General features: G+C 38.6%; 1 protein-coding gene across 1 annotated transcript in view; it reads left to right on the top strand.

The window, feature by feature from the left end:
* Window positions 1-27,361, top strand: part of CC2D2B (coiled-coil and C2 domain containing 2B) — a 109,848-nt gene that overhangs the window by 79,735 nt on the left and 2,752 nt on the right. The window contains exons 25-33 of the mRNA XM_025991204.2: window positions 5,045-5,143; window positions 9,012-9,194; window positions 9,360-9,557; window positions 11,546-11,635; window positions 15,009-15,122; window positions 17,055-17,189; window positions 17,577-17,699; window positions 23,321-23,379; window positions 25,215-25,392. Coding sequence (XP_025846989.2) covers window positions 5,045-5,143; window positions 9,012-9,194; window positions 9,360-9,557; window positions 11,546-11,635; window positions 15,009-15,122; window positions 17,055-17,189; window positions 17,577-17,699; window positions 23,321-23,379; window positions 25,215-25,392 — 1,179 coding nt within the window. The remainder of the gene's footprint in view (window positions 1-5,044; window positions 5,144-9,011; window positions 9,195-9,359; window positions 9,558-11,545; window positions 11,636-15,008; window positions 15,123-17,054; window positions 17,190-17,576; window positions 17,700-23,320; window positions 23,380-25,214; window positions 25,393-27,361) is intronic.

The following is a 27,361-nucleotide window of genomic DNA, read 5'->3' on the forward strand; positions in this document are numbered from 1 at the left end:
CTGCGGTTCTGCCCGGTTTCCCTGTTGAGCACTTTTCCATCCGGGAAGAATCCGGTATGGATTTTTAAAGTTCCTGCTTCTCCGGGGCTGCGCTTTCTTGTCCTGGAGGCTCTCACCGCCCGGCTTTAGCCTGGTCCTCGCGGGGGGCCCCTCCCCAACTTGATTCTTTTTTATTTTATTTTTTTTTCCTTCTTCCTACCTTGTTAGAAGTACAAACTCTTCTCTCTGTAGCATTCCAGCTGTTCTCTCTCTAAATCTCAGGTCAAATTCGTAGGTTTAGAGGATGATTTGAAAGTTAACTCGGTAAGTTGGTGGGGACAGGTGACTTGGGGACCCTACTCTTCTGCCATCTTGCCCGCCCTCTCCTGGGACTCTGATTAAATGCCCTAATAGAAATGCTCTTCAAATCCTATGGCAAATGCTGCTGAAAGAGCAATTAATTCTATCTGGAGGGATTGGGGATAAGAGGGAGAGAAGTTGAACTAGACCCTTCAACTATTGTTCAAGAATGAGCCTTCTCAAAGAAACATAATGTCAGTGTCTTCCAGTGCAGTTTTCCAGGAGATGCAGACACACATTCTTATTAAAACATTTTCTATCAATTCTACATAAAGGTTGGAGATAGAGATTTGAACAGTAATTTGGTGATGGCCATTCTCCAAAGAGTTTAACTGAGTAGTTTCTGATGATCTAAACTGTTAATGGTTTGAATTTGGGAAACCCAAAACAGAGCCTAACAGACTTTCTCCTGTAAAAGTGAATTATCTCAATGATCAATTTGACCAGAATCGAATAGTAGTTAATTAATAGTTCAATTCTTATAAGTGCTTTGTGTTGTTAGTGAATGAAATCTGTAGGTTTCAGGTATCAGACATCTGTGACAACACTGGCATGCTCTTTAGGAAAGGAAAGGGTCTGACCTGTATTCTTGCTTTCCTCTCATGCAATGGGTTACAAGGTAACTATAGGCCCAAACATTCCATTTTCTCATAAAAGACCAGATCTAGGCTGAGCCTCAAGTTGATCGCCCAGTTGAAAGAAGATTTTGGTTTATCATCAGTCACTATTCTTTAGAAAACAGTTTCTTCCCATGCCTCAATCTTCCTCTTTTCTCTGCATTTCTTTCTTCTTCCTGCTGTCAACTATTTCTTACTTCCTGTGGGTCTCTCCTTCATTAGTTAACTTGTTAGCAAGAAGCTGAGGACTTGGAAGTCTCACAGACATGTGGCCTAGTTTTAGCACAGGGGATGAAAAAGCTGGGCTGAGATGAATTTGGAATCACTGTCTCTCTCATAGTAGTAGGAATATTTTAAGACCATGAATTTATCTCTAAAATATCTTAGGCCAGATTTTTTATATTAGGTTATTTTTATTTTGTGTTATTTTCTATATATTTTTATACATTTATATCTTTCTTGATCTACTAGTTAAGTAATACTGTGTTTTTATATTTTCAAATGTTTAAGCGACTCTAGTATAAAGTTTTGATCTGATTTTTAAAAAATATTTTATTTATTTATTCATGAGAGACACACAGAGAGAGGCAGAGACGTAAGCAGAGGGAGAAGCAGGCTCCCCACAGGGACCCTGATGTGGGACTCTATCCCAGGACCACAGGATCATGCCCTAAGCCGAAGGTAGATGCTCAACCACTGAGCCACACAGGCGTCCCTAAAGTTTTTTATTTTAAATTCTAGTTTTATTTTAATTCTAGTTTTATTGGATTATAGCCAAATTTTGTAATTTTTAATAATTGGTACTATGATTTTTGAAAAACATAACTCTTTAAAACATGTTATTTTTAAAGTTTAATTTTATGCTTTTTCTAGAGTTTACAAGCCACTGAAATTTAGATTATTCAGATGCAAGAAATTCAACCCTATATTTCCTTTTTTTTTTTTTTTCAACCCTATATTTCCTAACTGAATTTGTATTGGCAAAATTATTCTGGCAAATATTTTGCTTTCTATCCAAGGGGAAATAAATAGTAGAGACAAAAGGCTAAAAAGGAAAATAAAAAGTCAGCACTTCAGATCACGAAACCAAATATTGCTAGTATCACCCCAGAAGCCTCTTTTGTGCTCTCCCAAGTTACTTCCTCCCCACGAGTAACTATCCTAGCTTCTGTTTTTAATAGTAAATTTATTTTTTATTGGTGTTCAATTTACCAACATACAGAATAACACACTATCCTAGCTTCTAACACCATGGTTTAGGTATTACTTATGATGCATCCATCTGTGAATGACTTAGTTTTCTCTACCTTGTGTTTGTGGGAATCATCTGAAATGCTCATAGCTGTATAGTATGTTTTTGTAGGAATATACAACAACTTTTTAATGCATTCTACAACTGATAATTTGCTTCTTTCTAGTTGTCAGCTCTTATATTTAACACTAATATAATTGGACTTGGGGAAATGAAACTATTCATTTCTGTTAGAAATATACTTAAGAGTGAAATTGCTAGCTCAGATTGTGCATATGCTCAGCTTTAGTAGTATAATACCAGTTTCCAAAATGGTTGTGTCAGTTCATACTTCCACCACCAGTTTATGAGAGCTCTGACTGATCCATGTCCTTGTTACCTAGCATTGTCTGATATTTTCATTTCAAACATACTGATGAAAGTAATCATATCACCTTATGGTTTTAAGTTGCATTTTAATGATAACTTATGAAATTGAGCACCATTTTCTACATTTACTGGCCGTTTTGATATCCTCTTTTGTGAAAGATATGTTCAAGTATTTTGCCTATTTTTTCACTGATTTTTAACAGTGTATAATATGGATATGAGTACTTTGTCAGATATACATTCTATAAGTATTTTTCGCATGCTGGCTTGTCTTTTTTGACTTTTTAAAAGTGTCTTTCTATGAATAGAAAATCTTGATTTAATATAGTGCAATGCAGTGGTGGTGCTTTTTTGGTCCTTTTTAAAAATATTGTCCGCTTAAGGTCATGAAGATATTATCCTGAGGTTGCTTCTAAAACTTGAATCATTTTACCTTTTTCACATTTAGATCTAAAATCCAACCGATTGATTTTTATGTGTCTGTGAGGTAGAGGTCAAGATTACTTTTTTCCCGTAAAGATATTCATTCAGTTGACCCAACACCATTTATGGAAAGGAACATACTCTCCCCCATTGCACGACAAAGTCACCCTTTGTTGTAAATCTGGTGACTGTATAAATGTGGATTTATTTCTGGACCCTCTATTATGTTCTATTGGTCTATTACCTATTCTTACATTGATACCACACTCTTTTCATTACCAAAGCTTTGTGATAGAAACCTGTTTTTCAGCTTTATTTTTCTTCTTCAAGATTGCTTTGGCTAGGGGAGCCAAGTGACTCAGTAGTTAAGGTCTTTCTTTGCTCAGCTCATGATTCCAGGTCATGATCCTGGGATTGAGCCCTGCACTGAGCCCTACATGGGGCTTCCAGCTCAGCAAGGAGCCTGCTTCTTCCTCTGCCCCCTTCCTTGCTCATGCTCTTTCTCGCTTTCAGATAATAAATAAATTAATAAAATTTTTTTAAAAGACTGTTGGCTACTCTTAGCCATTTACATTTCTATATAAATATTAATATATATACTATATATAACATATATAGTATGTACTATATATGTACTATATAGCATATATATATATTATATTATATGTATATATATGTAAGCTGGAGAACCAGAAAAGCAAGTGCTGTAATTCAGTTTGAGTACAAAAGTCTAAGGATGGAGAGACTGCTGGTGTAATCCCCAGAGTCCAAAACACTTGAGAACTGGGAGCTCTGATGTCCAAGAGAAAGAGAAGATGTCTGAGAGAAAGAGAAAGAGAATTTGCCTTTCCTCCACCTTTTTGTTCTATTCAGGCCCTCAAAAGATTGGATGATTTCTGCCCAAATTGATAAGGGCTGATTTTTACTCAGTCCACTGATTCAAGTGCTAATCTCTTCAGGAATACCCTCACGTACACACCCAGGAAACATGTTTTACCATCTCTGGGCATCCCTTAGCTCCTTCAAGTTGACATCTAAAATTAACTATCACAATTTCCTTTTCCTAATTTACACCACAATGGGGCCTAAGCACGCCTAGAATCTATCATACTATTCTAAACAGACCAAAATGGTTAATTTCTCTTTGTACACAGATGGATAGTTTAATTTAACAGGATGGCCTATTGTTTACTTCTTTAATGATAGGTCCTGGAAGTGAAAGGTAAGCTCTAGCCAAGGCTAACATGGGGACAGGGAAGAAAGGAAATCACACCAATCTTGCAAATCTGAAATTCCTGTGATAAAAGGTGATTAGGATCTTGGGAAAAATAAAATCTGTCCACTAGCATAAGGAACAACATATCAAGCAGTCAGAATTGGTCTATCATTGCAATCACTTCCAATAGAGAAAACTTTCTTAGAAACTCACTGGGCTCAGAAGATTGGTTGGTAAATCAGAGAAAACTGAATTGCATGGTCTTAAGGGCTTACGATGAGGTAGCCTTGGGGATCACCTGTTTCCAGGAGATATGCCATGCACTTAGATTACTTAGCTGTGTCAGAAAACCTGCTTCTTTTTGACCACATTATATCAACCATTAAACTTATACTGAGTCTATTTTTCTCATTAATCTAGCATCCATGATGCTATTCTCCTCTTTGAAAGTGTCCTCATCATTTCAACATATTTTCACTACCATTTAACATCTTAAAATGTTGTTAATGGTGATGATGTCTTTGGGGTTGAATTAAGATAATTTTTTTCTCTGTATTCTGTAGTGTATTTTCAAAGTTTGCTGCATAGAGCATATCTACTGCAATCATGTAAATAGCTGTCCATAGGCCATAAACTCCATAATAGGTCATTATTTTGATTTAAATAGTCAATTATCTTTTAAAGAAATTAAAAAGAGAGAAAAAATGTTTTCTGTTTACTCTTTGGTTTCTTTATTTAAAAAATGATTTTTTTACTTACTTGTAAATTAGTGAAATTATTCATCACATAGTATGAAGTACATAATAGAAAAATTATTCATATTAATAGGATCCTTATTTCAAGAGCTGCAGTAGTCATTCACATATAAGGAAGAATTGGCTCGGATCCATTGTCTTCCCTTTCTCTGCTCTTCTGCAACAATCTGAGGTAATAGAAAATGATTATTTGCTAATTATTCTCAGTTTTTACCTCTGGCTAGTAGAAACTTACTGTTTGTTTATCTTTGAATTAGATTCTGTGATTGACATGTTGGTAGGTCAGTTAAAGTGAACTTGTGTTTGAGTGCCACTGAGATGTTGGAGTGTTTAAATGTTTAGCTGTCTCAAGAGACACCCACAAATTTATTTCTTACATCTTTAGTGTTCATTGATAAAGAATAACACAGCTAGCCTTAGGTCTTTTTTTTTTTTTTGCATAGCCTTAGGTCTTAAAGCAACATTTATATTTGCATATAATAGTTTTTAAGGACTAGAATCACAAATGTTCTTTAATTAACAATAAATGATTAATAACGTTGCTTTGTGACCAAGGGTTCCAGGAATTTCAGCTCCTCAGTGTTGTTTATTGGTAATGAGACAAATGATTAGCACCAGTCTCTGTCATATTCCCACAAGACTCTCCTGTTGAGTTATGTAGCACAAATATGCCTTCATGACCAGCAAAATATAAAAGCCCCATCTTAGACTCCATTTTGGGTTTTGTTACTCACAGAGCTATGCCAGACACAGAAGTTTCAGAAATAAATTTTCTACCTCAAGGAGCTCACTGTCTATAGAAGAAAACTAATACTTGAGTACAACCTGATAATGCTTTAGTGCCTTTGATAGGGGCATGAGATAGATACTACGAGAACATACGGTAGGGAGTACCTTACTCTTCCTAGCTTGGAGGATGTGGGGGGTATACAGAGGAGTCAGGGCTGAGTAAGATGGGTAGAGGAGGAGAATGAATGGTCAGTACAGAAGAGATAATTTTTTAATCAATTCCTTAAAGATGATTTGCCAAACAACAGAGGGCATTTGACTCAGAAGGAATTATTTTGCATTCAGCTATTTGCCACAGAATATCTGACAGTGATTCAAGCGGTCTATTTATCTCACCTAAAAAGAAGTCTAGACAACAGTGCAGCAGCTCAAGAACATCATTACAGGCAGCTCAGGTGGCTCAGCGTTTTAGCACTGCCTTTAGCCCAGGGCCTGATCCTGGAAACCCGGAATCGAGTCCCACATCAGGTTCCCTGCATGGAGCCTGCTTTTCCCTCTGCCTCTCTCTCTCTCTCTCTCTCTCTCTCTCTGTCATGAATAAATAAATAAAATATTTTTTTAAAAAGAACATCATTACATCACATAAATATCGTGTATCTTTCATCCTCATAATTGCAAATTGTTTAATGCACCTCCAGCCTAATATTCATGTTGTAGACAAGAGCGGGGTGAAGCAAGAAGGGGCAGTGCCTGTATCAGGAAAATAGACACTTTCTCAGAAAACCCTGGTGGACTTCTTACATTTATGTGACTTGGCCACCATGTGCCTGTTATGTTGCTACCTAAAATTGTTGGTGAGAAAGGACAAAATGGATATTAGGGAGGAGAGGAGAAATGTCTGCATAATGTGCCATCAAGAGGGATGTCATGTGGGAGCATGTTTCAAGTACAAGGGCTGCAAATAAAGAGCAATAGAAATTTAAGTTGTTGGAGGTACAGGGCTTCCTACATCTATAAATCTCTGGATATCTCCCACTCTCAGGCCAGACTCTAGGATAGATAGTTGAGAATGTGAACTTCAAAAGTAGACAGACCTCATTAGCTGTCTGAGTTTGCACAGATTACTTAAATTCTGTGAGCCTCAGTTTCCTTATCTGCAAAATGGAGATAACTCTATTGACTTCATTGAAAGATATGATCTATATCAAGCACTTGGCACAGTGCCTTGACCATAGTAAGTGCTCAATAACTATTAGCTATTACTATTAGTTATTATTATTGTAAATCAGCTCCTACCTCCACACACACATACAAGAATAGCCAGGGAAATATTAAAAAAGAAAACCATAGCTGGGACATCACAATGCCAGATTTCAGGTTGTACTACAAAGCTGTGGTCATCAAGACAGTGTGGTACTGGCACAAAAACAGACACAGATCAATGGAACAGAATAGAGAACCCAGAAGTGGACCCTCAACTTTATGGTCAACTAATATTCGACAAAGCAGGAGAGACTATCCACTGGAAAAAAGACAGTCTCTTAAATAAATGGTGCTGGGAAAATTGGACAGCCATATACAGAAGAATGAAACTAGACCATTCTCTTACACCATACACAAAGATAATCTCAAAATGGATGAAAGATCTAAACGTGAGACAAGGTTCCATCAAAATCCTAGAGGAGAACACAGGCAACACCCTTTTTGAACTTGGCCACAGTAACTTCTTGCAAGATACATCCATGAAGGCAAGAGAAACAAAAGCAAGAATGAACTATTGGGACTTCATCAGGATAAGAAGCTTTTGCACAGCAAAAGATACAGTCAACAAAACTAAAAGACAACCTACAGAATTGGAGAAGATATTTGCAAACGACGTATCCGATAAAGGGCTAGTTTCCAAGATCTATAAAGAACTTATTAAACTCAACAGCAAAGAAACAAACAATCCAATCATGAAATGGGCAAAAGACATGAACAGAAATGTCACAGAGGAAGACATAGACATGGCCAACAAGCACATGAGAAAATGCTCCACATCACTGGTCATCAGGGAAATACAAATCAAAACCACAATGAGATCCCACCTCACACTAGTGAGAATGGGGAAAATTAACAAGGCCGGAAACCACATATGTTGGAGAGGATGTGGAGAAATGGGAACCCTCTTGCACTGTTGGTGGGAATATGAACTGGTGCAGCCACTCCGGAAAACTGTGTGGAGGTTCCTCAAAGAGTAAAAAATAGACCTGCCCTACCACCCAGCAATTGCACTGTTGGGGATTTACCCCAAAGATGAATGAGATGCCAGGACACCTGCACCCCGATGTTTATAGCAGCAATGTCCACAATAGCCAAACCGTGGAAGGAGCCTCGCTGTCCATCGAAAGATGAATGGATAAAGAAGATGTGGTTTATGTATACAATGGAATATTACTCAGCCATTAGAAACGACAAATACCCACCATTTGCTTCAACGTAGATGGAACTGGAGGGTATTATGCTGAGTGAAATAAATCAGTCGGAGAAGGACAAACATTATATGGTCTCATTCGTTTGGGGAATATAAAAAATAGTGAAAGGGAATAAAGGGGAAAGGAGAAAAATGAGTGGGAAATACCAGAGAGGGAGACAGAACATGAGAGACTCCTAACTCTGGGAAACGAACTAGGGGTGGTGGAAGGGGAGATGGGCGGGGGGTGGGGGTGACTGGGTGAAGGGCACTGAGGGGAGCACTTGATGGGATGAGCACCGGGTGTTATTCTATACGTTGGCAAATTGAACACCAATAAAATATAAATTTATAAAAAAAAAGAAATTGAAAAAAAATAAAATTAAGTCATATGTTACGCAAGTTACCTATCAATAAAAACTACATTTTGCCTGGTTTAAAAAAAAAAAAATCCCTCCTCTTATGGGCCTATGGGTTGTCCTTTCTGCTGTTATATTTTCTCTTCTCTTTCTAGACCCAATATAAAATGTAACATGGTCTTTTAGCATCTTCTCTGAGCCTGAAATGGTTCTTCTAAGAACTTTTATGACTCTGTTAGGGTAACTTGCATCCTCATTTCATCCCTTTCTTACATTTGCCCTCTCCACATAGTGCATATAAGACAGGAACTCAGGGTGTCAAGGGTGTCTGTGAATAGACCACCATGGAGAACCTGATCATCCTTGTGCAGGTATATATTAATAGACCTAGCACGTACTTACCCATGCAAACCTATTTTCTTCTACAGTATAGAAGACTATACTGTACTTGCTGATGTATATATTTGTACAAAATCTATTATATTGCTATATTCTTTCAGATTAGTGGAACATTTCAAGTAAATATTCCACCAGTTTTGCTTGGATATACTTGGAGTAAGACTTATGTGTCTCCAAAAGAAGATAATAATGGGCAGAATTTAAAAGAATGTATTTTCTTAAATATTTTTGCTACCATTGAACCTCAAATATCATATGTCACCTGTAATCCAGAACTAGACAAGGTAGGTTTTGCATTGAATTGTTTTTATGTGTCCTATTAAAGAAATATAAACTTCTAAAAACTAGTAATAATAATTTCAAAACTGGTAGAAATGAACATCGGTTCTTGATATTTTCCTGTGGGAAAAATATAGTACAATGTTGAAATATTTTGAATTTTATTTTAGTTTTCAGATCTAACAGATGTCTTGGAGAGAGCACAGATTTTCAAAAAATCTTGTAAGGCGATGTTTCCCAACCGAAGAATCACAACTACTGTCTTTAATAGTGAAGGGATACAGATCTTAGTAACAAGATATATCAAAGCATTAAATCCACCTCAGCAATTCCTGGATATGTTTCTTCATGATTCTACTGCCACACTTGTAAGATACATATTTTAGTAGCTTTGTTGATATATAATTCACATACATAAAATTCACCCATCTAGGGTGTACAATTCAATGGTCTTTAGTGTATTCAGAGTTGTACAACCATCACCGTAGTAAATTTTAGAACATTTTCATCACTCTAAACTTATATTCATTTTCATTTGTTTACTGTTTTATATTAACTTTGAGCATAACTTTCTTCCAAAATTGCTTTGCTTTCAAAGACAGTTTCCTGACAGAGAAATCATTTATGTTCCCCCACGTGGGGGAGAATATTTCTTGCAGATTCCCTTCATTCCTGCCCCCTTGGACTAGAGTCACTGTTGCTACTAGTGACCACACTAGTTTTGTAACATTTCTACCAAACTTTGAAAAATGGCACAGAAAAATTCCTTTGACTTCCAGGCAAAGTTAACAGTTATGTTGCTAAAGGGGTTGTGTCCTTCTAAGGATTGCTTCTCACTGTATGTGAGAATAAAGAAAGTAGGTTATATTTTTCCCTGTAAACTGCCAATATAGCACTTCCCACTCCATCCCTATGTGACTTTTTCTTTATGCATATTTATTTACCAGCTGACAAGAAAGACATATACTCAAAATTGAATTTTATATAAAATGAAGATTTATTCACTCAACTCAAAACCTCCTTCCACTTTGAGAAAGGAAAATGTGATAGCAGAAATATATCTCCTCTTTGAGAAAAGAATAAGCTTTGCTTAAAGGCCATCCATGAAAAATTGCTTATATCTTTTGTTTATTTGGGTTTGATTGAGTCAATTGGTTCACCTCAGAATATTTATATTATTTGTCCACTATCAAGCTCCCTTAGCTGGACTCTTCAGGATAAAATCAGAAGTTCTAATTTAGGTTGCCTTTTGCTACACTCTGCCTTTCCATCATGAGTTATGAGTTTCTTCCTGCCTGTTTCCTGTCACCCAAAGTGCAAGGAGATAATAATGCTTTAGATTTATTTCAAAGATAATCTTTGTCTTTTTGAAAAATACATATAAATAACTCAGCAACTTTTCTCATGAGGGACTATGAACTATGTTTAATTAATTGCAAGAAGTCAGAAACATGACCAATGCAGGAGGTAATTAGAAATCAATGGAAATGTCAGTAAACTTTCTGTATTGACTCATTATTTATTTGTATCCCTTTCTCATTTCCTACATTAGTCTGAGTCCTTGTCTCCAGCCCTGTAGGGGGAACAGTCCACAGTTGCACCAACATTTTCCTACTTCAACAGCTTGTAACAAGCTTATATTAGTAAAAGTAATTCTGATAGATTTGGAACTTAAAAGCAAATCAAGGGCAGCCCCGATGGCGCAGCGGTTTAGCGCCGCCTTCAGCCCAGGGCATGATCCTGGAGACCCTGCATCAAGTCCCACATCAGGCTCTCTGCATGGAGCCTGCTTCTCCCTCTGCCTGTGTCTCTGCCTCTCTCTCTCTCTCTCTGTCTCTATGAATAAATAAATAAAATCTTAAAAAAAAAAGGTAAATCAAATTTTTGCTATTCTTCAATATTTTTCTTTAAAAAATTTAGTTTTTTAATTTTTTTTAATTTAGCAGTTGTAACTTAAAGTATATATGTAATATATATAATGTATATATGTATACTATATATACTATATGTAATATATGTAATATATACCATGTTTAAAAATTTAATAATTTATTACAGTGAAGTGTAATGGTTAACAGGCATGTTCTGGAGTCCAGCTAATTTGGGCTTCTTCCTGCAAGACTCCATACATTGTGTTGGCTCTGTGACCCTGGCAAATTATCTTAGCACTCTATGCTATTTCCTCTTCTGGAAAACAATAATAATAATAATAATAATAATACGTATTTCATGGGCTTGTGGGATACATTTAATGTGATGGTATTGCATGTAAAACACTGTGCTTGGTGATGGATATATATACATATATATATATATATAGTATACACTTAATAAATGTTTGTTAATATTATTCTAGGACCTCATTGCTCACTTTGTATCTTTGATTCCTATTGTGCCTGATATTCTGGATGAAAATGATGGTTTTGACATATGGATGACATCAGAGGTAACAAATTGTATTTTATTTATTTTTAAGATTTATTTATTTATTTGAGAGAGAATGCGTGTGTGTGAGTGGGGGGAAGAGGCAGAGGGAGAGAGTGTCAAGCAGACTCCCAATGAGCATAGAGTGCTCACAACCCATGAGATCAAGACCTGAGTGAAAACCAAAAGTTGGATATTTAATCAACTGAGCCACCCAGGTGCCCCATTATGTTTTACAACTAAAATATATAGTACTCTTGCTTTTTTCCTAAAGAAACACTTTTTTTAAAGAAACACTTTTTAAAAGTATCATACACTTATGAAATACTTTGTCTTGTGAAATTTAAAAGCATTTGATAATTTAGTATATCATTTTTAGCTCTATAACAATCCATAGAGATAATTCTTAAACAGGAACAATTTTATTCAACATTATAAATGGTAGTTTATGAATATTTTAATTCAATGGGAATTCCAGAAGTATGATATTATGACATCCTCCAGAGAGAAATATGGTTTGTCACTATGGAGCTGGACAGATGCTGAGTCTAGGGCAAATATATTACATTTCTCAGAAGCTTTCCTCAGTCTCCCAACATCTGAATGAAGAGCTTACATAGCAATGTTCTTTTTTAGCACTTGGATTAAAATTCTCTTTAGATCAGTTGCCAAATAGAATAAAAGCCCCATGAAATATTTGAGACACTTTTATACAAAAAATTTGTAGATTTAATTGGTCATCCTATTTTTTCCCAAAATCCAGCAACTCTAATTAGAGCAGTTTTTTCATTTCACCTTAAATTATATTTAGTTGTTTCTACACCACACTCTGTATATATAGCTCTCAAGTTTAATCTCTGAATGAAGAGGTAGTCCTGATAATTTATTTTTATATTTTTATATACATTTAGCAAGCATTCAAGAAATAACTTTTATTTGAAAACTACTAGTATGACAGGAGCCTAAGAGAGAGGCACTTTCCACCTGGAACCAATGGTCCTGGCACTTCTCTAGAATGATTTTATTTATTTATTTATTTATTTATGTTTTTTAAAAGATTTTATTTATTTATTCATGAGAGACACACAGAGAGAGAGGCAGAGACACAGGCAGAGGAGAAGAAGACTCCATGCAGGAAGCCCGACGCGGGACTCGATCCTAGGACTCCAGGATCACGCCCTGGGCCCAAGGCAGGCGCCAAACCGCTGAGCCACCCAGGGATCCCCTCTAGAATGTTTTAGAGGCTAAAGTTGAGCTGAAATGGATTTAGGGCGGGCACCGGGCTAACTTAATAAGTCAGCTACCCAGTCTCCTGCTATGTGAGAACAAGGGAGACACAAGCATGTGTTTCCAGTGATTCAGTTATTAAAATCTAGTAGAGGGATCCCTGGGTGGCGCAGCAGTTTAGCGCCTGCCTTTGGCCCAGGGCGTGATCCTGGAGACCCAGGATCGAGTCCCACGTCGGGCTCCCGGTGCATGGAGCCTGCTTCTCCCTCTGCCTATGTCTCTATGTCTCTGCCTCTCTCTCTCTCTCTCTCTCTGTGACTATCATAAATAAAAAAAAATTTATAAATAAATAAATAAATAAATAAATAAATAAATAAATAAATAAAATCTAGTAGAACTCAAAGAGGTGTCATTAACTTTAGACTCTTCTGAGACTTTCAGACCTAACAGAATGTATTCATGGATATTATGATCCTGCAGAACATTGAAAGAGCCTCTAAGATATCTAACAAATAACCATAAAAATAACTATTTGGGGATCCCTGTGTGGCGCAACGGTTTGGCGCCTGCCTTTGGCCCAGGGTGTGATCCTGGAGACCCGGGATCAAATCCCACATCGGGCTCCCGGTGCATGGAGCCTGCTTCTCTCTCTGCCTGTGTCTCTGCGCCTCTCTCTCTCTCTGTGACTATCATAAATAAATAAAAATTAAAAAAAAAAACTATTTGGGTAAATGCCTAATACTCCCGAGTCTCCCTCCTGCACACCCCCAATCCAAACAATGCTCCTAACCAAGAGGTTAGTGATTACAAGTGGGATTGATTACAATGGAATTCCTCTTGGCTAATGTCTTCCCACTGATGTGAACTCTTTAGCCATGAGATGCCCATGTTGTATGACTAACTAGACTGCCACAGGACAAGTGATATTTTTTCCTACCTAACACACAGTCTTAGGAGAAAACTAAACCTTAGTTAAATCCTCCTTCAACCACTTAAGAGCTGTATGACCTAAGATAAGGGATTATACAGGGATTTTGAATGGATAACATATATGCAAGGTATCTGGAACTCAGTATGTTAGTTACCTGTTCTCCCCTGTTCCCTCCTCCTATGACATCCAGTCAGGGGAGCCTCCTTGGCCTGACACTGAATACTACTGGTATTCTGCTCTTCACTCTTCTGTTCACACTTTTCTTTCAAAGGAGCACATACCATCCTCCCTAATCTCCATTCCTCGCCATCACATTCAGCCAGTGTGTACGGATGTAGCCATATCAGTTTTTAAAACATTGAAATGCTTTCATACTGATTGGTAAATAGTCACTGCCAAGAGCTCCTGGGGTTCCCCCATCCCCCACCTCCCTGGCCACCAAAGCCCTTCCTCTAGGACTATATGAACGGAAAGGCACAAGTCCTGTCTAAATGTTGCAGCTGCTATTCAATAACAATAGACTATTGCCATATAAACATTTGGGCCCATATATGTAGTTAGATCTTCTTGATTTTTTTTAAGGGAACCCAGAGCTCCCAATTTTAAAAAATATTTCAGGGTCAAGCAAAAAACACACTTATAGACTAGAACTAGATCATAGACTACCAGTCTACCACCTCTGCTATGCTTTCCTCTTTCACTACAACTGTTTTACTATATTTGACTACAGCTCTTTCAGTTGAAGAAGTTTCAGTCATTTTCCTGATTGGGCTTCAATTCAGTCCTCTTCCTCTCCTTGAGTTGAGAGCACTCTGCTGGTATAGGATAAACCAAAGGATCCCTTCCTCTAAAAACTATGTGATTTCCTATCAGATGAGGTTTCTTAAAATAACAGTCTGTATGTCCCTGTTTGCCAAAAGCAGTTTAATATTTGTCCTAAATAGAAATATCCTATTTTTGGATGATGAACTATTTGGTCACTTACACAGTATGTATCCACATTAATTGTCCCATAGTAAAGGTGATCCCTATATTCCAAGTTAGTGTTCTCCACAGTGTTTTCTCAAGCAGAAGGTACCAGAGCTTTCAGCTTTTCAGTCAGTCATCCTAGCAACCTGGCAAAAATACGTGTGTTTGAAACTGGAAAGAGTAGAGGGGCTCTCAATCTATTGGATGCTTATATTATTGATCTTTCTCTTCTTTTTCTTTTGGCCTTGTTCCTTTTGCTTTGCCTCAGCGCTGTATCAGTCTGGCTATTGGAAATAAGGAAGAGCATGCCATACTACTCTGTAATTTCTTTCTGTATTTTGGAAAGAAAGCTTTCGTCCTCCTGGGGACCTCAATGTTGGAAGTAAGTGCTGTAGTTAATATTTAAATAGTGTAAACAAAACTAATCAGCCTTCAGCTGCAAGTTTAAAAGACATCAACCCCGGTTTTCCATCTTTTCACAAGCTAATTGAGGAATTTCATGGGCAACCAGTTATTTAGTTAAGAGGATAATGATGGCTCATCAAAATGATCACAATGTAAAGAAAGGCTTTACTTTTGTCTGTAAAACTGTACTAATGATAGTGCTTCTTCATGGGGTTAAGAAGATATTAAGTTACATTGTGCATATGTGACACTGAGAACAGTACCTTGGTTCATGGTGCCATTTCAATAAATTTCACTTCAGTAAACGGTGGTAGTGGTGGTGATGTAGTAATAGTTATAGTAGTAGTTGTAGAGGTTGGTAACCATCATCACCACCATCAATCATCTCTATACCTTTCTAATACTATATTTAAAAATCCTTAAGAAATACTTCTCCCTATTCTTCCTTGCTCAGTTTTAGTCATACAAGATGTGGGCCTGAAATTTGTTTACCTACCCAAAATTTTTGCAACTTAATTATATGCTCCTACATTCTTACTTCCAGAATGCTATCTTCTTTTGGACTGTTCCTATTTCTACCACAAATATCTTGATAAGGCTAAAGATTTCCAGTCTGGTTTTAGGCTTTCTGTTATTATCACTTATTTCTCTATATTTCCTTGGCATGGCTTATTATTTGTGTCACATTTGCAAGCTAAAAGCCTGTGGTTAATTCCCAGCCCCCCCACCCCCACCCCACACACACACATGAAATTCTCCTGTGTCTTTTTTTTTTTTCTCCTGTGTAGTTTTAAGTGTCACTAGATGGCAGTAAACGGTCGACAGTATTTCAACAAACATTTGCAGTTTGGTTGCTCTGGCTGAGGTGAAACCTCTTCTTTACTGTAAAGATGAGCACAGTGATAAAGAACAAGAGCTTTGAAGAGTCCAGGCTACATGGCACGATGTTAAAATTTGTTTTTGAGAATTGGTCAAAGAGGGATTTAAACCCACCAATACCATTTACTAACTGTGTGATCTCAGCTTGTGTACTTCCCTGAGCTTCAGGTATCTTCTCCTTAAATGGGACTAATGCCATTTATCATTCTGCTAGACAAGCCCCTCCACCTCTTGACTCTATCTGAAAGATGGCCATAAAGATTACCCCCACCTCAAAGAATTTAGAGTGAATGCAAATGAAAAATTTAGTTGTGAATGCTGAGCATGGTACCTGGTGCACATAAATTCCCAATAAATATTCAATAGTCTTTGTTATTATTATTACCTGAAATTGTTATTCTTTTCTAAGAAAACTTTGCACTTAAAAAGGTATATTCAGAACTGAATAATAACATAATGACTACTTTTATTCCTCAGATGGTTTCCTGTATACTTTCTCTCTAGCCTCTTATTCCAGATCTTGTTCTCAAAATTAACTTAACGGCTTTTTAACTTCACTTGGCTTTTTTCAGGGCATTAGGCAAGTGTCTACTTCCTAACTCTGTGTGGTGTTCCCCTTTAGTCCCCAAGTATATTCCACTCAAAACAGGGCTAGTCCATATAGTGCCTTGTGTGAATTAGACCAAAGTATCTCTGCCTCAAAACACTTTAGAGCTAGCTGTTGGGAAATTATCACAGTATATTGATTTTTCTAGAACAACATGCTTTATTGCAGTGAGGGCACACCCTACAGGGCTGTACATGGCTGCACCAGCTCAAAAGTTCCCTTATTTGAATCTTCATGCTGGTCTGGGCTTGAGGATTTCTGGAGCTTTGGGGTTTTTTTTGCTTTTCAAAAAGAATTTGAAGACCCTAAGAAAAGACTTTTATAAATCAAAGATATCACATGCTTACATTATAGTTCCACATGCAAAAATGAGTTAAATCAACCACCCACCAAACATGACTTTAACTCTTTTTCCTTACACAGGGGCAAGTGGCTTATGTATTAACTCAAGAAACTAATGAATATTTGCTTTGGAATCCATTAACTGGGCAATGTCATAAGCAGTTTGACCCATTTTGTCCTTTACAAAGTGTAGACTGTTTGTTTGATGATGGAAATGTAAGTATATGGGGGGAAAATCTTATTTTGAGTTATCTCATCAAGAGTCAGTGGCAGTGGTCCTCTACCCTGGCTCTACAATAGAAATGTATGGAAAACTTTGAAGAAACTACAGATGTTAAATTAGAATCCCTGGGATATGGGGTCAGGGAAATCTTTTATCCCTAAAGTTCCTCAAATGATTCTGTAGTGCCTCCAAGGTTGAGAACCAGTTATCAGTGTAATGTTAACATACCCCTAGAATCCCTTTACCTCCTACCTCAGAACCTCCTTTGACCTCCACCACTTCATTGGGCAATAGAACTGTAAAATTTTGCTCCATCCTAACCAGGTAAGAGCTTTGTGCTCCCATGTGCCTATACTGATTTTATGGTAATGTTTTAATAGGTCTGGTTTAATATTCAACAAAATAATACACCAATGGCTGTACATTTCGACTATTTGAAGGAAAGTTTCTGGAAACAATTGCTTCCAAAAAATTTCCAAGGGACAAAACCACATACCATACAGGTAAATTCCAGGAGTGCTGTATTTTACCACTGGTTCTAATCTTTACCAGTCGTGCCAGCTCTTGTTATGTTTATATAGCTGATTGTGTATTGATTTACCTGGCAATTTAATAAAATCTAGTTTTCTCTGCCATCCATCCTGAGTTTGGGCTACTCTGGTCATACTCCTCTATTTGCAAAAAGGAAGAATTAAGAATGTATCATCTTAAATGTGAATTTATATTTTAAAATAAAAATTTTTATTATTTATTCTAAAACTGAAAATATAATGTTAAGATGGTGTGGTAAGTTTACTTTGACCTAGCCCTTCTGTTCCACATCCATGGCAATGATAAAATATAAAAATTGAAAAATAGAAGGCTTATTTGAGCTCCAAACCGTGACAATTGTCTCATGGAATAGAAACAGGACAGAAATACTAGCAGTGAATAGGGCTGAACAAGTGACAGAAGTAGGGTCTGAAAATGGTTCATGAAATCCAGGGAACCAGAGTCAGTCACTTTTTGAAGCCAGGTGTTGTGATGGGGCTCCCTACTTCACTACTCTTGAAAGAAGGTGGGGAAGAAAAGCTACAGACTCACTCCTTGGGGCATAGGAGACAAGAGGTGGAAGCACAGACCTGAAGTCAAGAACCATGGAACAATGACTAGATGGCTCAGCCAGTGGATCTGGATGTATTCAGTGTTACTTTGTGAGGGCACTCCAAATTTCACTTCAGTGGCTGTTTCTGCATTAGGGCCATGGTATGGCAGGGTGCGGGCTATTGCAAAATCCATAGATTAAGAGCTGCGAGCCCAGAGAAAGTGAGAGAAAAAAAATAGAGAAATAGGCAGAAAACAATTCATAGAAGTAGAAATTTGAATGCTCAATCTCACAATCAGAGAAATACAAGAGAAATACAATTTAAAACAATAAAACACTACTTTGCTTGAGAAAAGCAAATGCTTTTCTCATAATATGCTTTTTGTCATAACACTGACAAAAAATTTTTAAGAGTGATCATACCAAGTGTTGGCAAAGAAGCAGAGAAATGGTGGGAGGATAAATGGCTATAAATATTTTAGAAAACAGTATGATGATATCTGATAAAATTGAAGATGCTCGTTTTGATCCACCAATTCAGCTTCTAAGTATATACCATACAGGAACATGCCAGGAAGACAAGTACAGCAATGTTCTTTATAGAATTGCAAGAAAGAAGAAGAAAGAAAGAAAGAAAGAAAGAAAGAAAGAAAGAAAGAAAGAAAGAAAGAAAGAAAAGGAAAGAAAGAAAGAAAAAAAAAACAATTCATCAACCAGAAAAAGAATATATGAATTACGGAAGTACTCATACAGGCAGTCCCGATGGCCCAGCGGTTTAGCGCCGCCTTCAGCCCAGGGCGTGATCCTGGAGACCGGGGATCAAGTCCCACGTCAGGCTCCCTGCATGGAGCCTGCTTCTCCCTCTGCCTGTGTCTCTGCCTCTCTCTCTCTCTCTCTCTGTGTCTCTCATGAATAAATAAATAAAATCTTAAAAAAAAAAGGAAATACTCATACTATGAGATCTTCTATGTAGTAGTTAAAAAAAAGAACCAATTTACACTAGTTCTCAACTTGGACTGTATATCCATTACATCAGAACCCCTGAGAGTAGAACTCACACATCTATATTATTTAAGCTCCCCAGGTGGGACACCTGGGTGGCTCAGTGGTTGAGCATCTGCCTTTGGCTCAGGTCTGATCCCAGGGTCCCGGGATCGAGTTCTACATTGGGCTCTCCACGGGGAGCCTGCTTCTCCCTCTGCCTTTGTTTCTGCCTTTCTCTCTGTCTGTCATGAATAAATAAATAAATCTTAAAAAAAGAAAAAAAGCTCCCCAGGTGATTCCAGTGTGCAGCTGATGTTGAGAACAACTGTTCTAGAGCCATGCACATCAGCATGAATAAATATTTAAAAAGTAACATTATGCAAGATAAAGAATATGCGAAATGACACATAGAGTACAAAATCATTTATATAGAGTTTGAAAACTATGTGTTGTTTATCTAAATGGAGACACATAGTGATAATGTAAAAGCATTCATAGGAATGATAAATACTAAATTTAGATTAAAGGTTACCTTTGGAGACAGAAAAAAAGGAATGAGGCAAGGGAACAGCATACAAAGTATGTCAAGTCTGTCTGTAATGTTTTACTTCTTTTTTTTTAATTTTTTTTTACTTTTTTTAAAAGATTTTATTTATTTATTCATGAGAGACATAGAGAGAGAGGCAGAGATACAGGCAGAGGGAGAAGCAGGCTCCATGCAGGGAACTCGATATGGGACTCAATCCTGGGTCTGAAGGCAGGCACTAAACCACTGACCCACCGGGCTGCCCATACTTCTTTAAAAAAAAAATCTAAAAAAAATATGGACAGATGTAAATATTAGCTATAGCTAAGTGGTAGGTATGTTGAGTGGATGTTCATTACATTATTTGCAATGCTCGTCTGTGTATTTGAGGTATTTCACAATATCAAAAAGAATGCATGGCGGTTGCAGGGAAGGGATCAAACAGTACCAAACTGTATAAAGAATGTCTCTCCAGGGGGATCCCTGGGTGGCGCAGTGGTTTAGCGCCTGCCTTTGGCCCAGGGTGCGATCCTGGAGACCCGGGATTGAATCCCACGTCGGGCTCCCAGTGCATGGAGCCTGGTTCTCCCTCTGCCTATGTCTCTGCCTCTCTCTCTCTCTGTGTGTGCGACTATCATAAATAAAATTAAAAAAAAAAAAAAGAATGTCTCTCCCCTTCAACATTTTCCCACTCTAAGAAATAACCACTTTTAGTAGTAACTTGTGCGTCCTTCTAAACATTCTCCACATGATGCAAGCGTGTGTGTGTGTATATATATATATATGTCATTTTAAAAATTTTTTTTTATTTATTTATGATAGTCACACACAGAGAGAGAGGCAGACATAGGCAGAGGGAGAAGCAGGCTCCATGCACCGGGAGCCCAATGTGGGATTCGATCCCAGGTCTCCAGGATCACGCCCTGGGCCAAAGGCAGGCGCTAAACTGCTGCACCACCCAGGGATCCCTGTAAAGTCATTTTATTTTATTTATTTATTTTTTTTTGTAAAGTCATTTTAAAGGAGAAATGAAACGTGCTCATCTCTCTTGAGTAAACAACACTTGCAGCATCTACAGGCCAAGCCTTGCTTGTCCCCTCCCAGAATTGTGACTGATGCATTGCTGCCTCCTAGGGGGGGAGAATGGTATATTTAGAGATGAGGTTTTTTTGTTTACTATTAATCACTCTATTACCGGTTTAGTGAACGTTCCTTGTATGCCTGCTATGAGCCAGTGCTACATCAGGCATCAGTACTACAAGAAGACGTGTCTCAGTATTCCCGAGACTTGTGTTCTTAAGGGGGAAGGAAGTAAGTGAGCGATTGCAGGACAGAATGGTAAATGTGATTACAGAAGAAATGTGTGTGCTTTGGGAGCATGCAGCAGGAGGAACTGAGGGGAAGGACAGTTACTGGGGTTACTGGAGCTTTTTGGGGGGAAAAAGGATGATAGGCAAAGTGAAGGCGGTGAGCAGGAGCTGGCCTGGAGGGCGATCATGGTAGAGAACAGTGCCAGCAGAGAGAGGACACAGCAGGCATGCAGACCTGCGGCAGAAGGAGGGATCTGTGGAGCTGTCGGAAGGCCAGCTTGGCTGCTGCCAGGGAGCAAACAAGACAAGCTCAGAGGTGAGCAGAGTCCTGCTAAGGATGTGGCCCTTTGTCCTCAGGGCAGTCAGAAGCCAACAGCATGAAGGCCAGGGCTGCCACGATCAAAATTGTAGTTTTTATAAAGCCACTCTGCCTGAGTATGAAAACTAAACCTTTTCCCAAGTTGAATCTATAAATATAAAACTCAGAACTGCATTCGACTTGTATCTACTACTGATTTATTTCCTGTGGGTTAATGGTTCTCGATCTTCTGTCTTGCCACAAACACACCCAAGTAAACTGCTATCTGTAGTGAATAGTGTTTTTTTTTTTTTATCACAATTGCAAACACAAATTTGAGTGTGTAAGATAAACATCTGGGTACTCGGAGCTGAAGTTAAAAGGGAAATCTTCTTGAAGTTTTAAAAGATATGAATTCCCTGAAAGGAAGGGGCCTTTGCCAAAAAAGGAAAGGGAGACTAACACCTCATAAATTTATCGAGTTAACATAACCCAGGCCTCTCTTTTGGGCCTGAAGGTGGCCTAACTAATCCTTACCTGCTGGAGGGAGGAGGTGGGGAGAAGCAGGGAGGCACTGGAGGACTGGACAGTGGTTGGTGACAGCCATCAAGGCATTGGGTTTGCCCGTCCTGTCTGGGATATCTGGTGGTCCTATAAGGTGACAGTGGAGTTCATTGTTCCCTTCTTCCTGTGTCTCTCATCTCCTGCTCAGATGTGTTGTGGGGAAATCCCTGTGCCCGGGACTCTTCTCACATCTGTCCAGGGCAGGCACCAGAACCCTGTTGGCTTTGCTGAAACACAGAGTGTTCAGCTTCACCCACTGAATTTCTGATTCAGTGGGTCCCATGTGGGGGCTAACAAGTTCCCAGGTGTAAGGCTGCTGGGCCGGGGGGCCACATTTTGAAACCACTGGCTTTAGATCATCATGTGACAGACTGAATCTTCTCAATCACTCCTGAAATATTCTAGCACCTAGAGGTCTAAGAACTGTTGCCTGCTTTTTGCACGACCTTCCTTCCACTCATGTCCCTGTCTCTATAGCTGTCTCTATTTCTCAATTCAGGAATGCCTAAAGTAAAAATGTTTAAACTCAGTTCCTCCTTCTTGTCCATGTAAGCCCTGGGAGATAGGGCAGGGAGGACTGGTTTGGGTGGTAGACTTAAGGAGTCCTCTTTCCACATAGCAATCCTGCAGGGCAGGGAAGGGAACGTGGGAGAACGTGGTAGGGCATGGCTCTCTGCTGTTTTTACAGTGCCTGGAGCAAAGGCTTGGAGATAGGGGAGATTGAAATGGACACACACACACACAAAGACCTGGCTCCTGCCAACTGAGAAAAAGGGATATTCAATCAAAGAAGGAAGATGATAAACCATGTTGAAAGAGTAGTAGTAACAATAATACCTGATTTTATTGAACAATATGTGCCGGTTTTGTTGTATTATTTTATTTCAAAATCTTCACAAGACCTAGGGAAGTGAGTACTATTATTGTCCCTCTTTTAAAGATGTGGTAACAGAGACTCAGAGAGATTAAGTAACTTCACCAAGACCCCAGTTAATAAGTGGAAGGAACTAGAGCAGCTGCCAAAGACTATCTGGAATAATTAATAAGCATGTCAAGTGCTTCTTTGTTTTTTTTTTTTTTTTCAAGTGCTTCTTTGAATTAATGGATGTGGGCAGTAGATCTATCTTTACCCCGGAAAAACACCTTTGTAAATCCATTCCTCGCCCCATGCTCTGGTAAAGTAGTGTTAAAAAGCACTGTGATCTATGTTTTACCTTTGTGCTTCTGTGGTGGAGGGATTTTGCCACGTGAAAGTGGTTTGGGTTCCCCTCATTATAATTAGCACTCCAGGGGTGACTGTGATGTAAAGGTGGTCTCCCTAGAAGCCTTTCTAACTTTCAATTGCCTATATATTTCAGCCTGAAGAAATAATTTATTGTGAGACTAGTAAAAGCATGATAGAAGATCTAAAGAACAGGTATAACATTTATTTATATGTTATGATTGCTATGTTTCTCCCCAAATCTTTCAGCCCCCTTTCAACCTTTCAGTCCTCTACCCCAGTCTGTCAAAATAACTATTCTGTTCAGCAATAGAAGCATGAAATGGAGTTTTTTAAAAAAAGATTTTATTTATTTATTCATGGGAGACACACACAGAGAGGCAGAGACACAGGCAGAAGGAGAATCTGGCAGGGAGCCCAGTGGGGGACTCGATCCCAGGACTCCGGGATCACGCCCTGAGCCAAAGGCAGATGTTCAACCACTGAGCCACTCAGGTGCCCCAGAAATGGAATTTACAGTAGTTTGTTCCACTGAGTCATCTGTCTTTTGGTATGTGCATCAAAAACCCTTCTACTTTCCAGAACACTTCTTAAAAAGACCATCTAAGGAAAAAAATGATTGCCTCTGGAAACATTGTGGGGCTGCTATTGGGAAGTTCTTGATACAGACTCCTGTTGATGTTATAGTAATAATAATGTGGTAGTTAATACTTCTGGAAAGGACATGAAGGTAAATGGCCCACCACTTGGAGTATGGGAAAAACATCCAAATCTGGTGGTAATGTGAATACTGTCCTATCCCCAGCCCCGGCACTGCCTCCTTCCCTACACACTACACACACACACACACACACACACACACACACACACGTAGCCTAAGGACTTATTCCGTCAAGCTGAACAAGTTTATCAAAGCCACAAATTTTGCAGCAGGCCTTACTCCTACTGCAAATGTGTCAGAAGCTTCTAGATCTTACTGCCTCCAGTGACTCATGCTGACATAGTAGGCTGCCATATAAGCCGCTGCCCACTGATCAAAACAAAGCATGACAAAAATAATTTTGCTACTCCCTTCCCTCATGAGCACACACCTCCCACTTCTTATTGCCTTCCTTTTTCCCCAATTCTTAACAAAAAAGGAAGAAATGCAGTTGAGAAATGATTGCCAACTTCTGGTTTTTATCAGAATCACTTCTAGAACTGTTTAAAAATACAGATGCCAGGGTCCCAGACCAGACCTGCTTAATTGACATCCGGAGGTAAAATACGTTGCTAAAGCCTAACAAGTGATCTTGATGCTTAGCCCCTACTGAGACTGCAAACTCCAAACTGCTCAGTCACGCTACAGACTCAGCCATGAGGAGACTGCCAGTGGCTTTTGTTTTTAAAGCACACACGGATTCTGTGCAGAGATGAGGCTTCCCAAGTGGGCCCCATCAACAAACCTGCCCTGTCCCTGGAATAGTCGACCAGCAGGTATTGTTCTAGGGGCTGAATACACAGGCACAAATCCCTGCCCTTGCGGAGGGTACATTCTAGTAAGGTAACCTGATCATCATACTTATCAGTCTGTGCCTTGTTTCCTTCCAACTCTGCCTGCTGAATTAACTAATCTAATAAACCCATCCCTGCTCACATCAGCCAGACCAGATATCTAAACTTTTGTAAATGCAGTTTCTTGGAAACACCATGTTTTATGACAGGGGAGGGTCATGGAGAGGGATGTCAGTCCAGTGATCAGACAGGTAGGCAGCTGCCTACACACAGGTACCTGGAAAAGAGCTCTGCCCTTGAGATCTCATTCTTGGCTACCCCAGGAAGCTTCTTGCTTTCCCAAGCCAAGCAAGAGCTTGCTTCTCCCCAAGTTAAGTAATATGAACGAAGGCAGATATCCTTAGCCATAGAGGTCTGACTCATCCTAAAGCAAAAACAATGTAATTCCCATACTTGAGTAAAGTGACAAAACTCTTATCACATTTGTGAAACGGGTTGTAATTTGTCATAAACTAATCTTTGCATTGTTATGTTAGGATTGAAAGGACTCTGAAATGTAAAATGATGGAATGGCGACCTAAACAGCCGACACGTTGGAATCGGCAATGTACTCATATTTTGCGAAAAATTCTTCCTAAACTAGAACTTGGCACTGGAAGCTTTGTATCATCTGAAGAAGAGAGTGAATTTGAAAGACTGCTACAATTTTATTGGGTGTGTGTATGATTTAGTGCATTAATGGCATTTGTTTTATCTATGTTGTTCATTACTTGGGAATAGTAACCTCAAATATCCCTCAAGTGCTTTTTATCTTGATCCTAGATAATAGATGATATGGCATTAAAATACATTTATTTATAGAATAAGAAATTTCAAGTATACCAAACAACTATTACCATGACCACAGTGTATGACATTTTCTTGGAATCAGTCATATTGATGATTGTGGTATATTACATAAACCACAACCTTTGGAAAGAGATGACCAAAAAGAAATCACCTGCAACTAAGAAATTGAAAGATGATCCCTCGGTGGTAGTAATAGAACAGATTCCCTCTCACTGGTTCTGAGCCAGAGGACTCCAGGCAAGCTTTAATATCTTTTATAATATCCAAATGTACGTACCCAGCCTGGACTTCTCTCCTGACCTCCTCTCTTATATATTTACCAATGCATTTAACATCATCCTGGATGGTTAAAAGTCATCTCAAACTCAAAAAGTTCATAACCAAACATGGTGGGCATTTGGTATATTGCTAGGGTCCTCTCCTCTTTTTTTTCCCCTACCTACCCCCAATTCTGAGCATTCTCTCACTGACTCTTCCCTAAGAACTGGTCCAATGAGGTTTTGAAAGCCCCAGTCTCCCAAGAGTGAGTTTCTTTCCCCCTCTATCATCCCAAACACTAGGAGATATCTCCTAGGGAAACCCTTTGAGAGAAGAAAGGAAGGAATCTGTTGGTGTTGAGTACTTAGGCTATCAGGGAAGGATCTGCAAGTGCTATTTATTCATGAAGAGGGAGGAAGTTGGTTTTTTTGCATTAAAAAAATAGAATTAGGGGTAAACAGATAAGCAAAGCAATAAAAACCAAGGTTTAAAACTTGGAGTTTCTTTGTAAAATTATGTTTAATAACACACAATCAGGGGCACCTGGGTGGCTCAGTGGTTGAGCTTCTGCATTTGGCTCAGGTCGTGATCTCAGGGTCCTGGGATCCATTCTCACACTGGGGTCGCCATAGGGAGCCTGCTTCTCCCTCTGCCTATGTCTCTGCCTCTCTCTGTGTGTCTCTCATGAATAAATAAATAAAATATTTTTAAAAATGATAACACACAATCATAAACCTGAGCTGAATCATGTGGCTTGGATTCAAACCCTGGTTCAACCACTTGCTAGCTTTGATCAAGTTACCTAACTTCTCTCTACTTTCCACCCATTGGGCAAGATAAACAGGAATAAAAATCATTATCTGGTTTGTGGTTATGGTGAGGATTAAATGAGCTGACATTTGCCACAGCACCTAGCACTTAACAAGTATTTAGCAAATGTTATTCGTATTCTATGTGCCAGGCACTGTGTTAGGCACTGGGGTTATGACCATAAACAAGACAGATATAATCTTGTGAATTCATAGAGACTATAGGCTAATGAGACAGACCATAAAGCATGTAATTGCAATATATTTCATTAAATAAGTTAGGGAAGGATAGCATCCTATTGCAACCACATGGAAAGAACACACGAACAGATTTAAGGATCAAGAAAAGCCTCCCAGGGGCCCCTGGGTGGCTCAGTCAGTTAAGTGTCTACCTTCTGCTCAGGTCATGATCCCAGGGTCTTGGGATGGAGCCCCACAGTGGGCTCCCTGCTCAGCGGGGAGCTTGCTTCTCCCTCTCCTTCTGATCCTTCCCCCCTTTGTGCTCTCTCTCTCTCTCTGTGTCAAATAAAATCTTAAAAAAAAAAAAAAAGAAAAGCACCCTGAAATAAGTAGTCTAAGGCTTGAAAGAGGTTTATGATTGTTTGTGTATTATTAAATAGATAATGTTACATACAACCATGTGCCATAATCCTTTAATCCTGTCATATGGTTGTCACTTAAGAAATATGAACCAAATCAATGTTAAATGAATTCTTCCATAATGCTCATTTAGATACCTCATTTTAGGACCAAGTAATTTTTTTCAT

Source organism: Vulpes vulpes, chromosome 15 (genome assembly GCF_048418805.1).
Source record: "Vulpes vulpes isolate BD-2025 chromosome 15, VulVul3, whole genome shotgun sequence".
NCBI lineage: Eukaryota > Metazoa > Chordata > Mammalia > Carnivora > Canidae > Vulpes > Vulpes vulpes.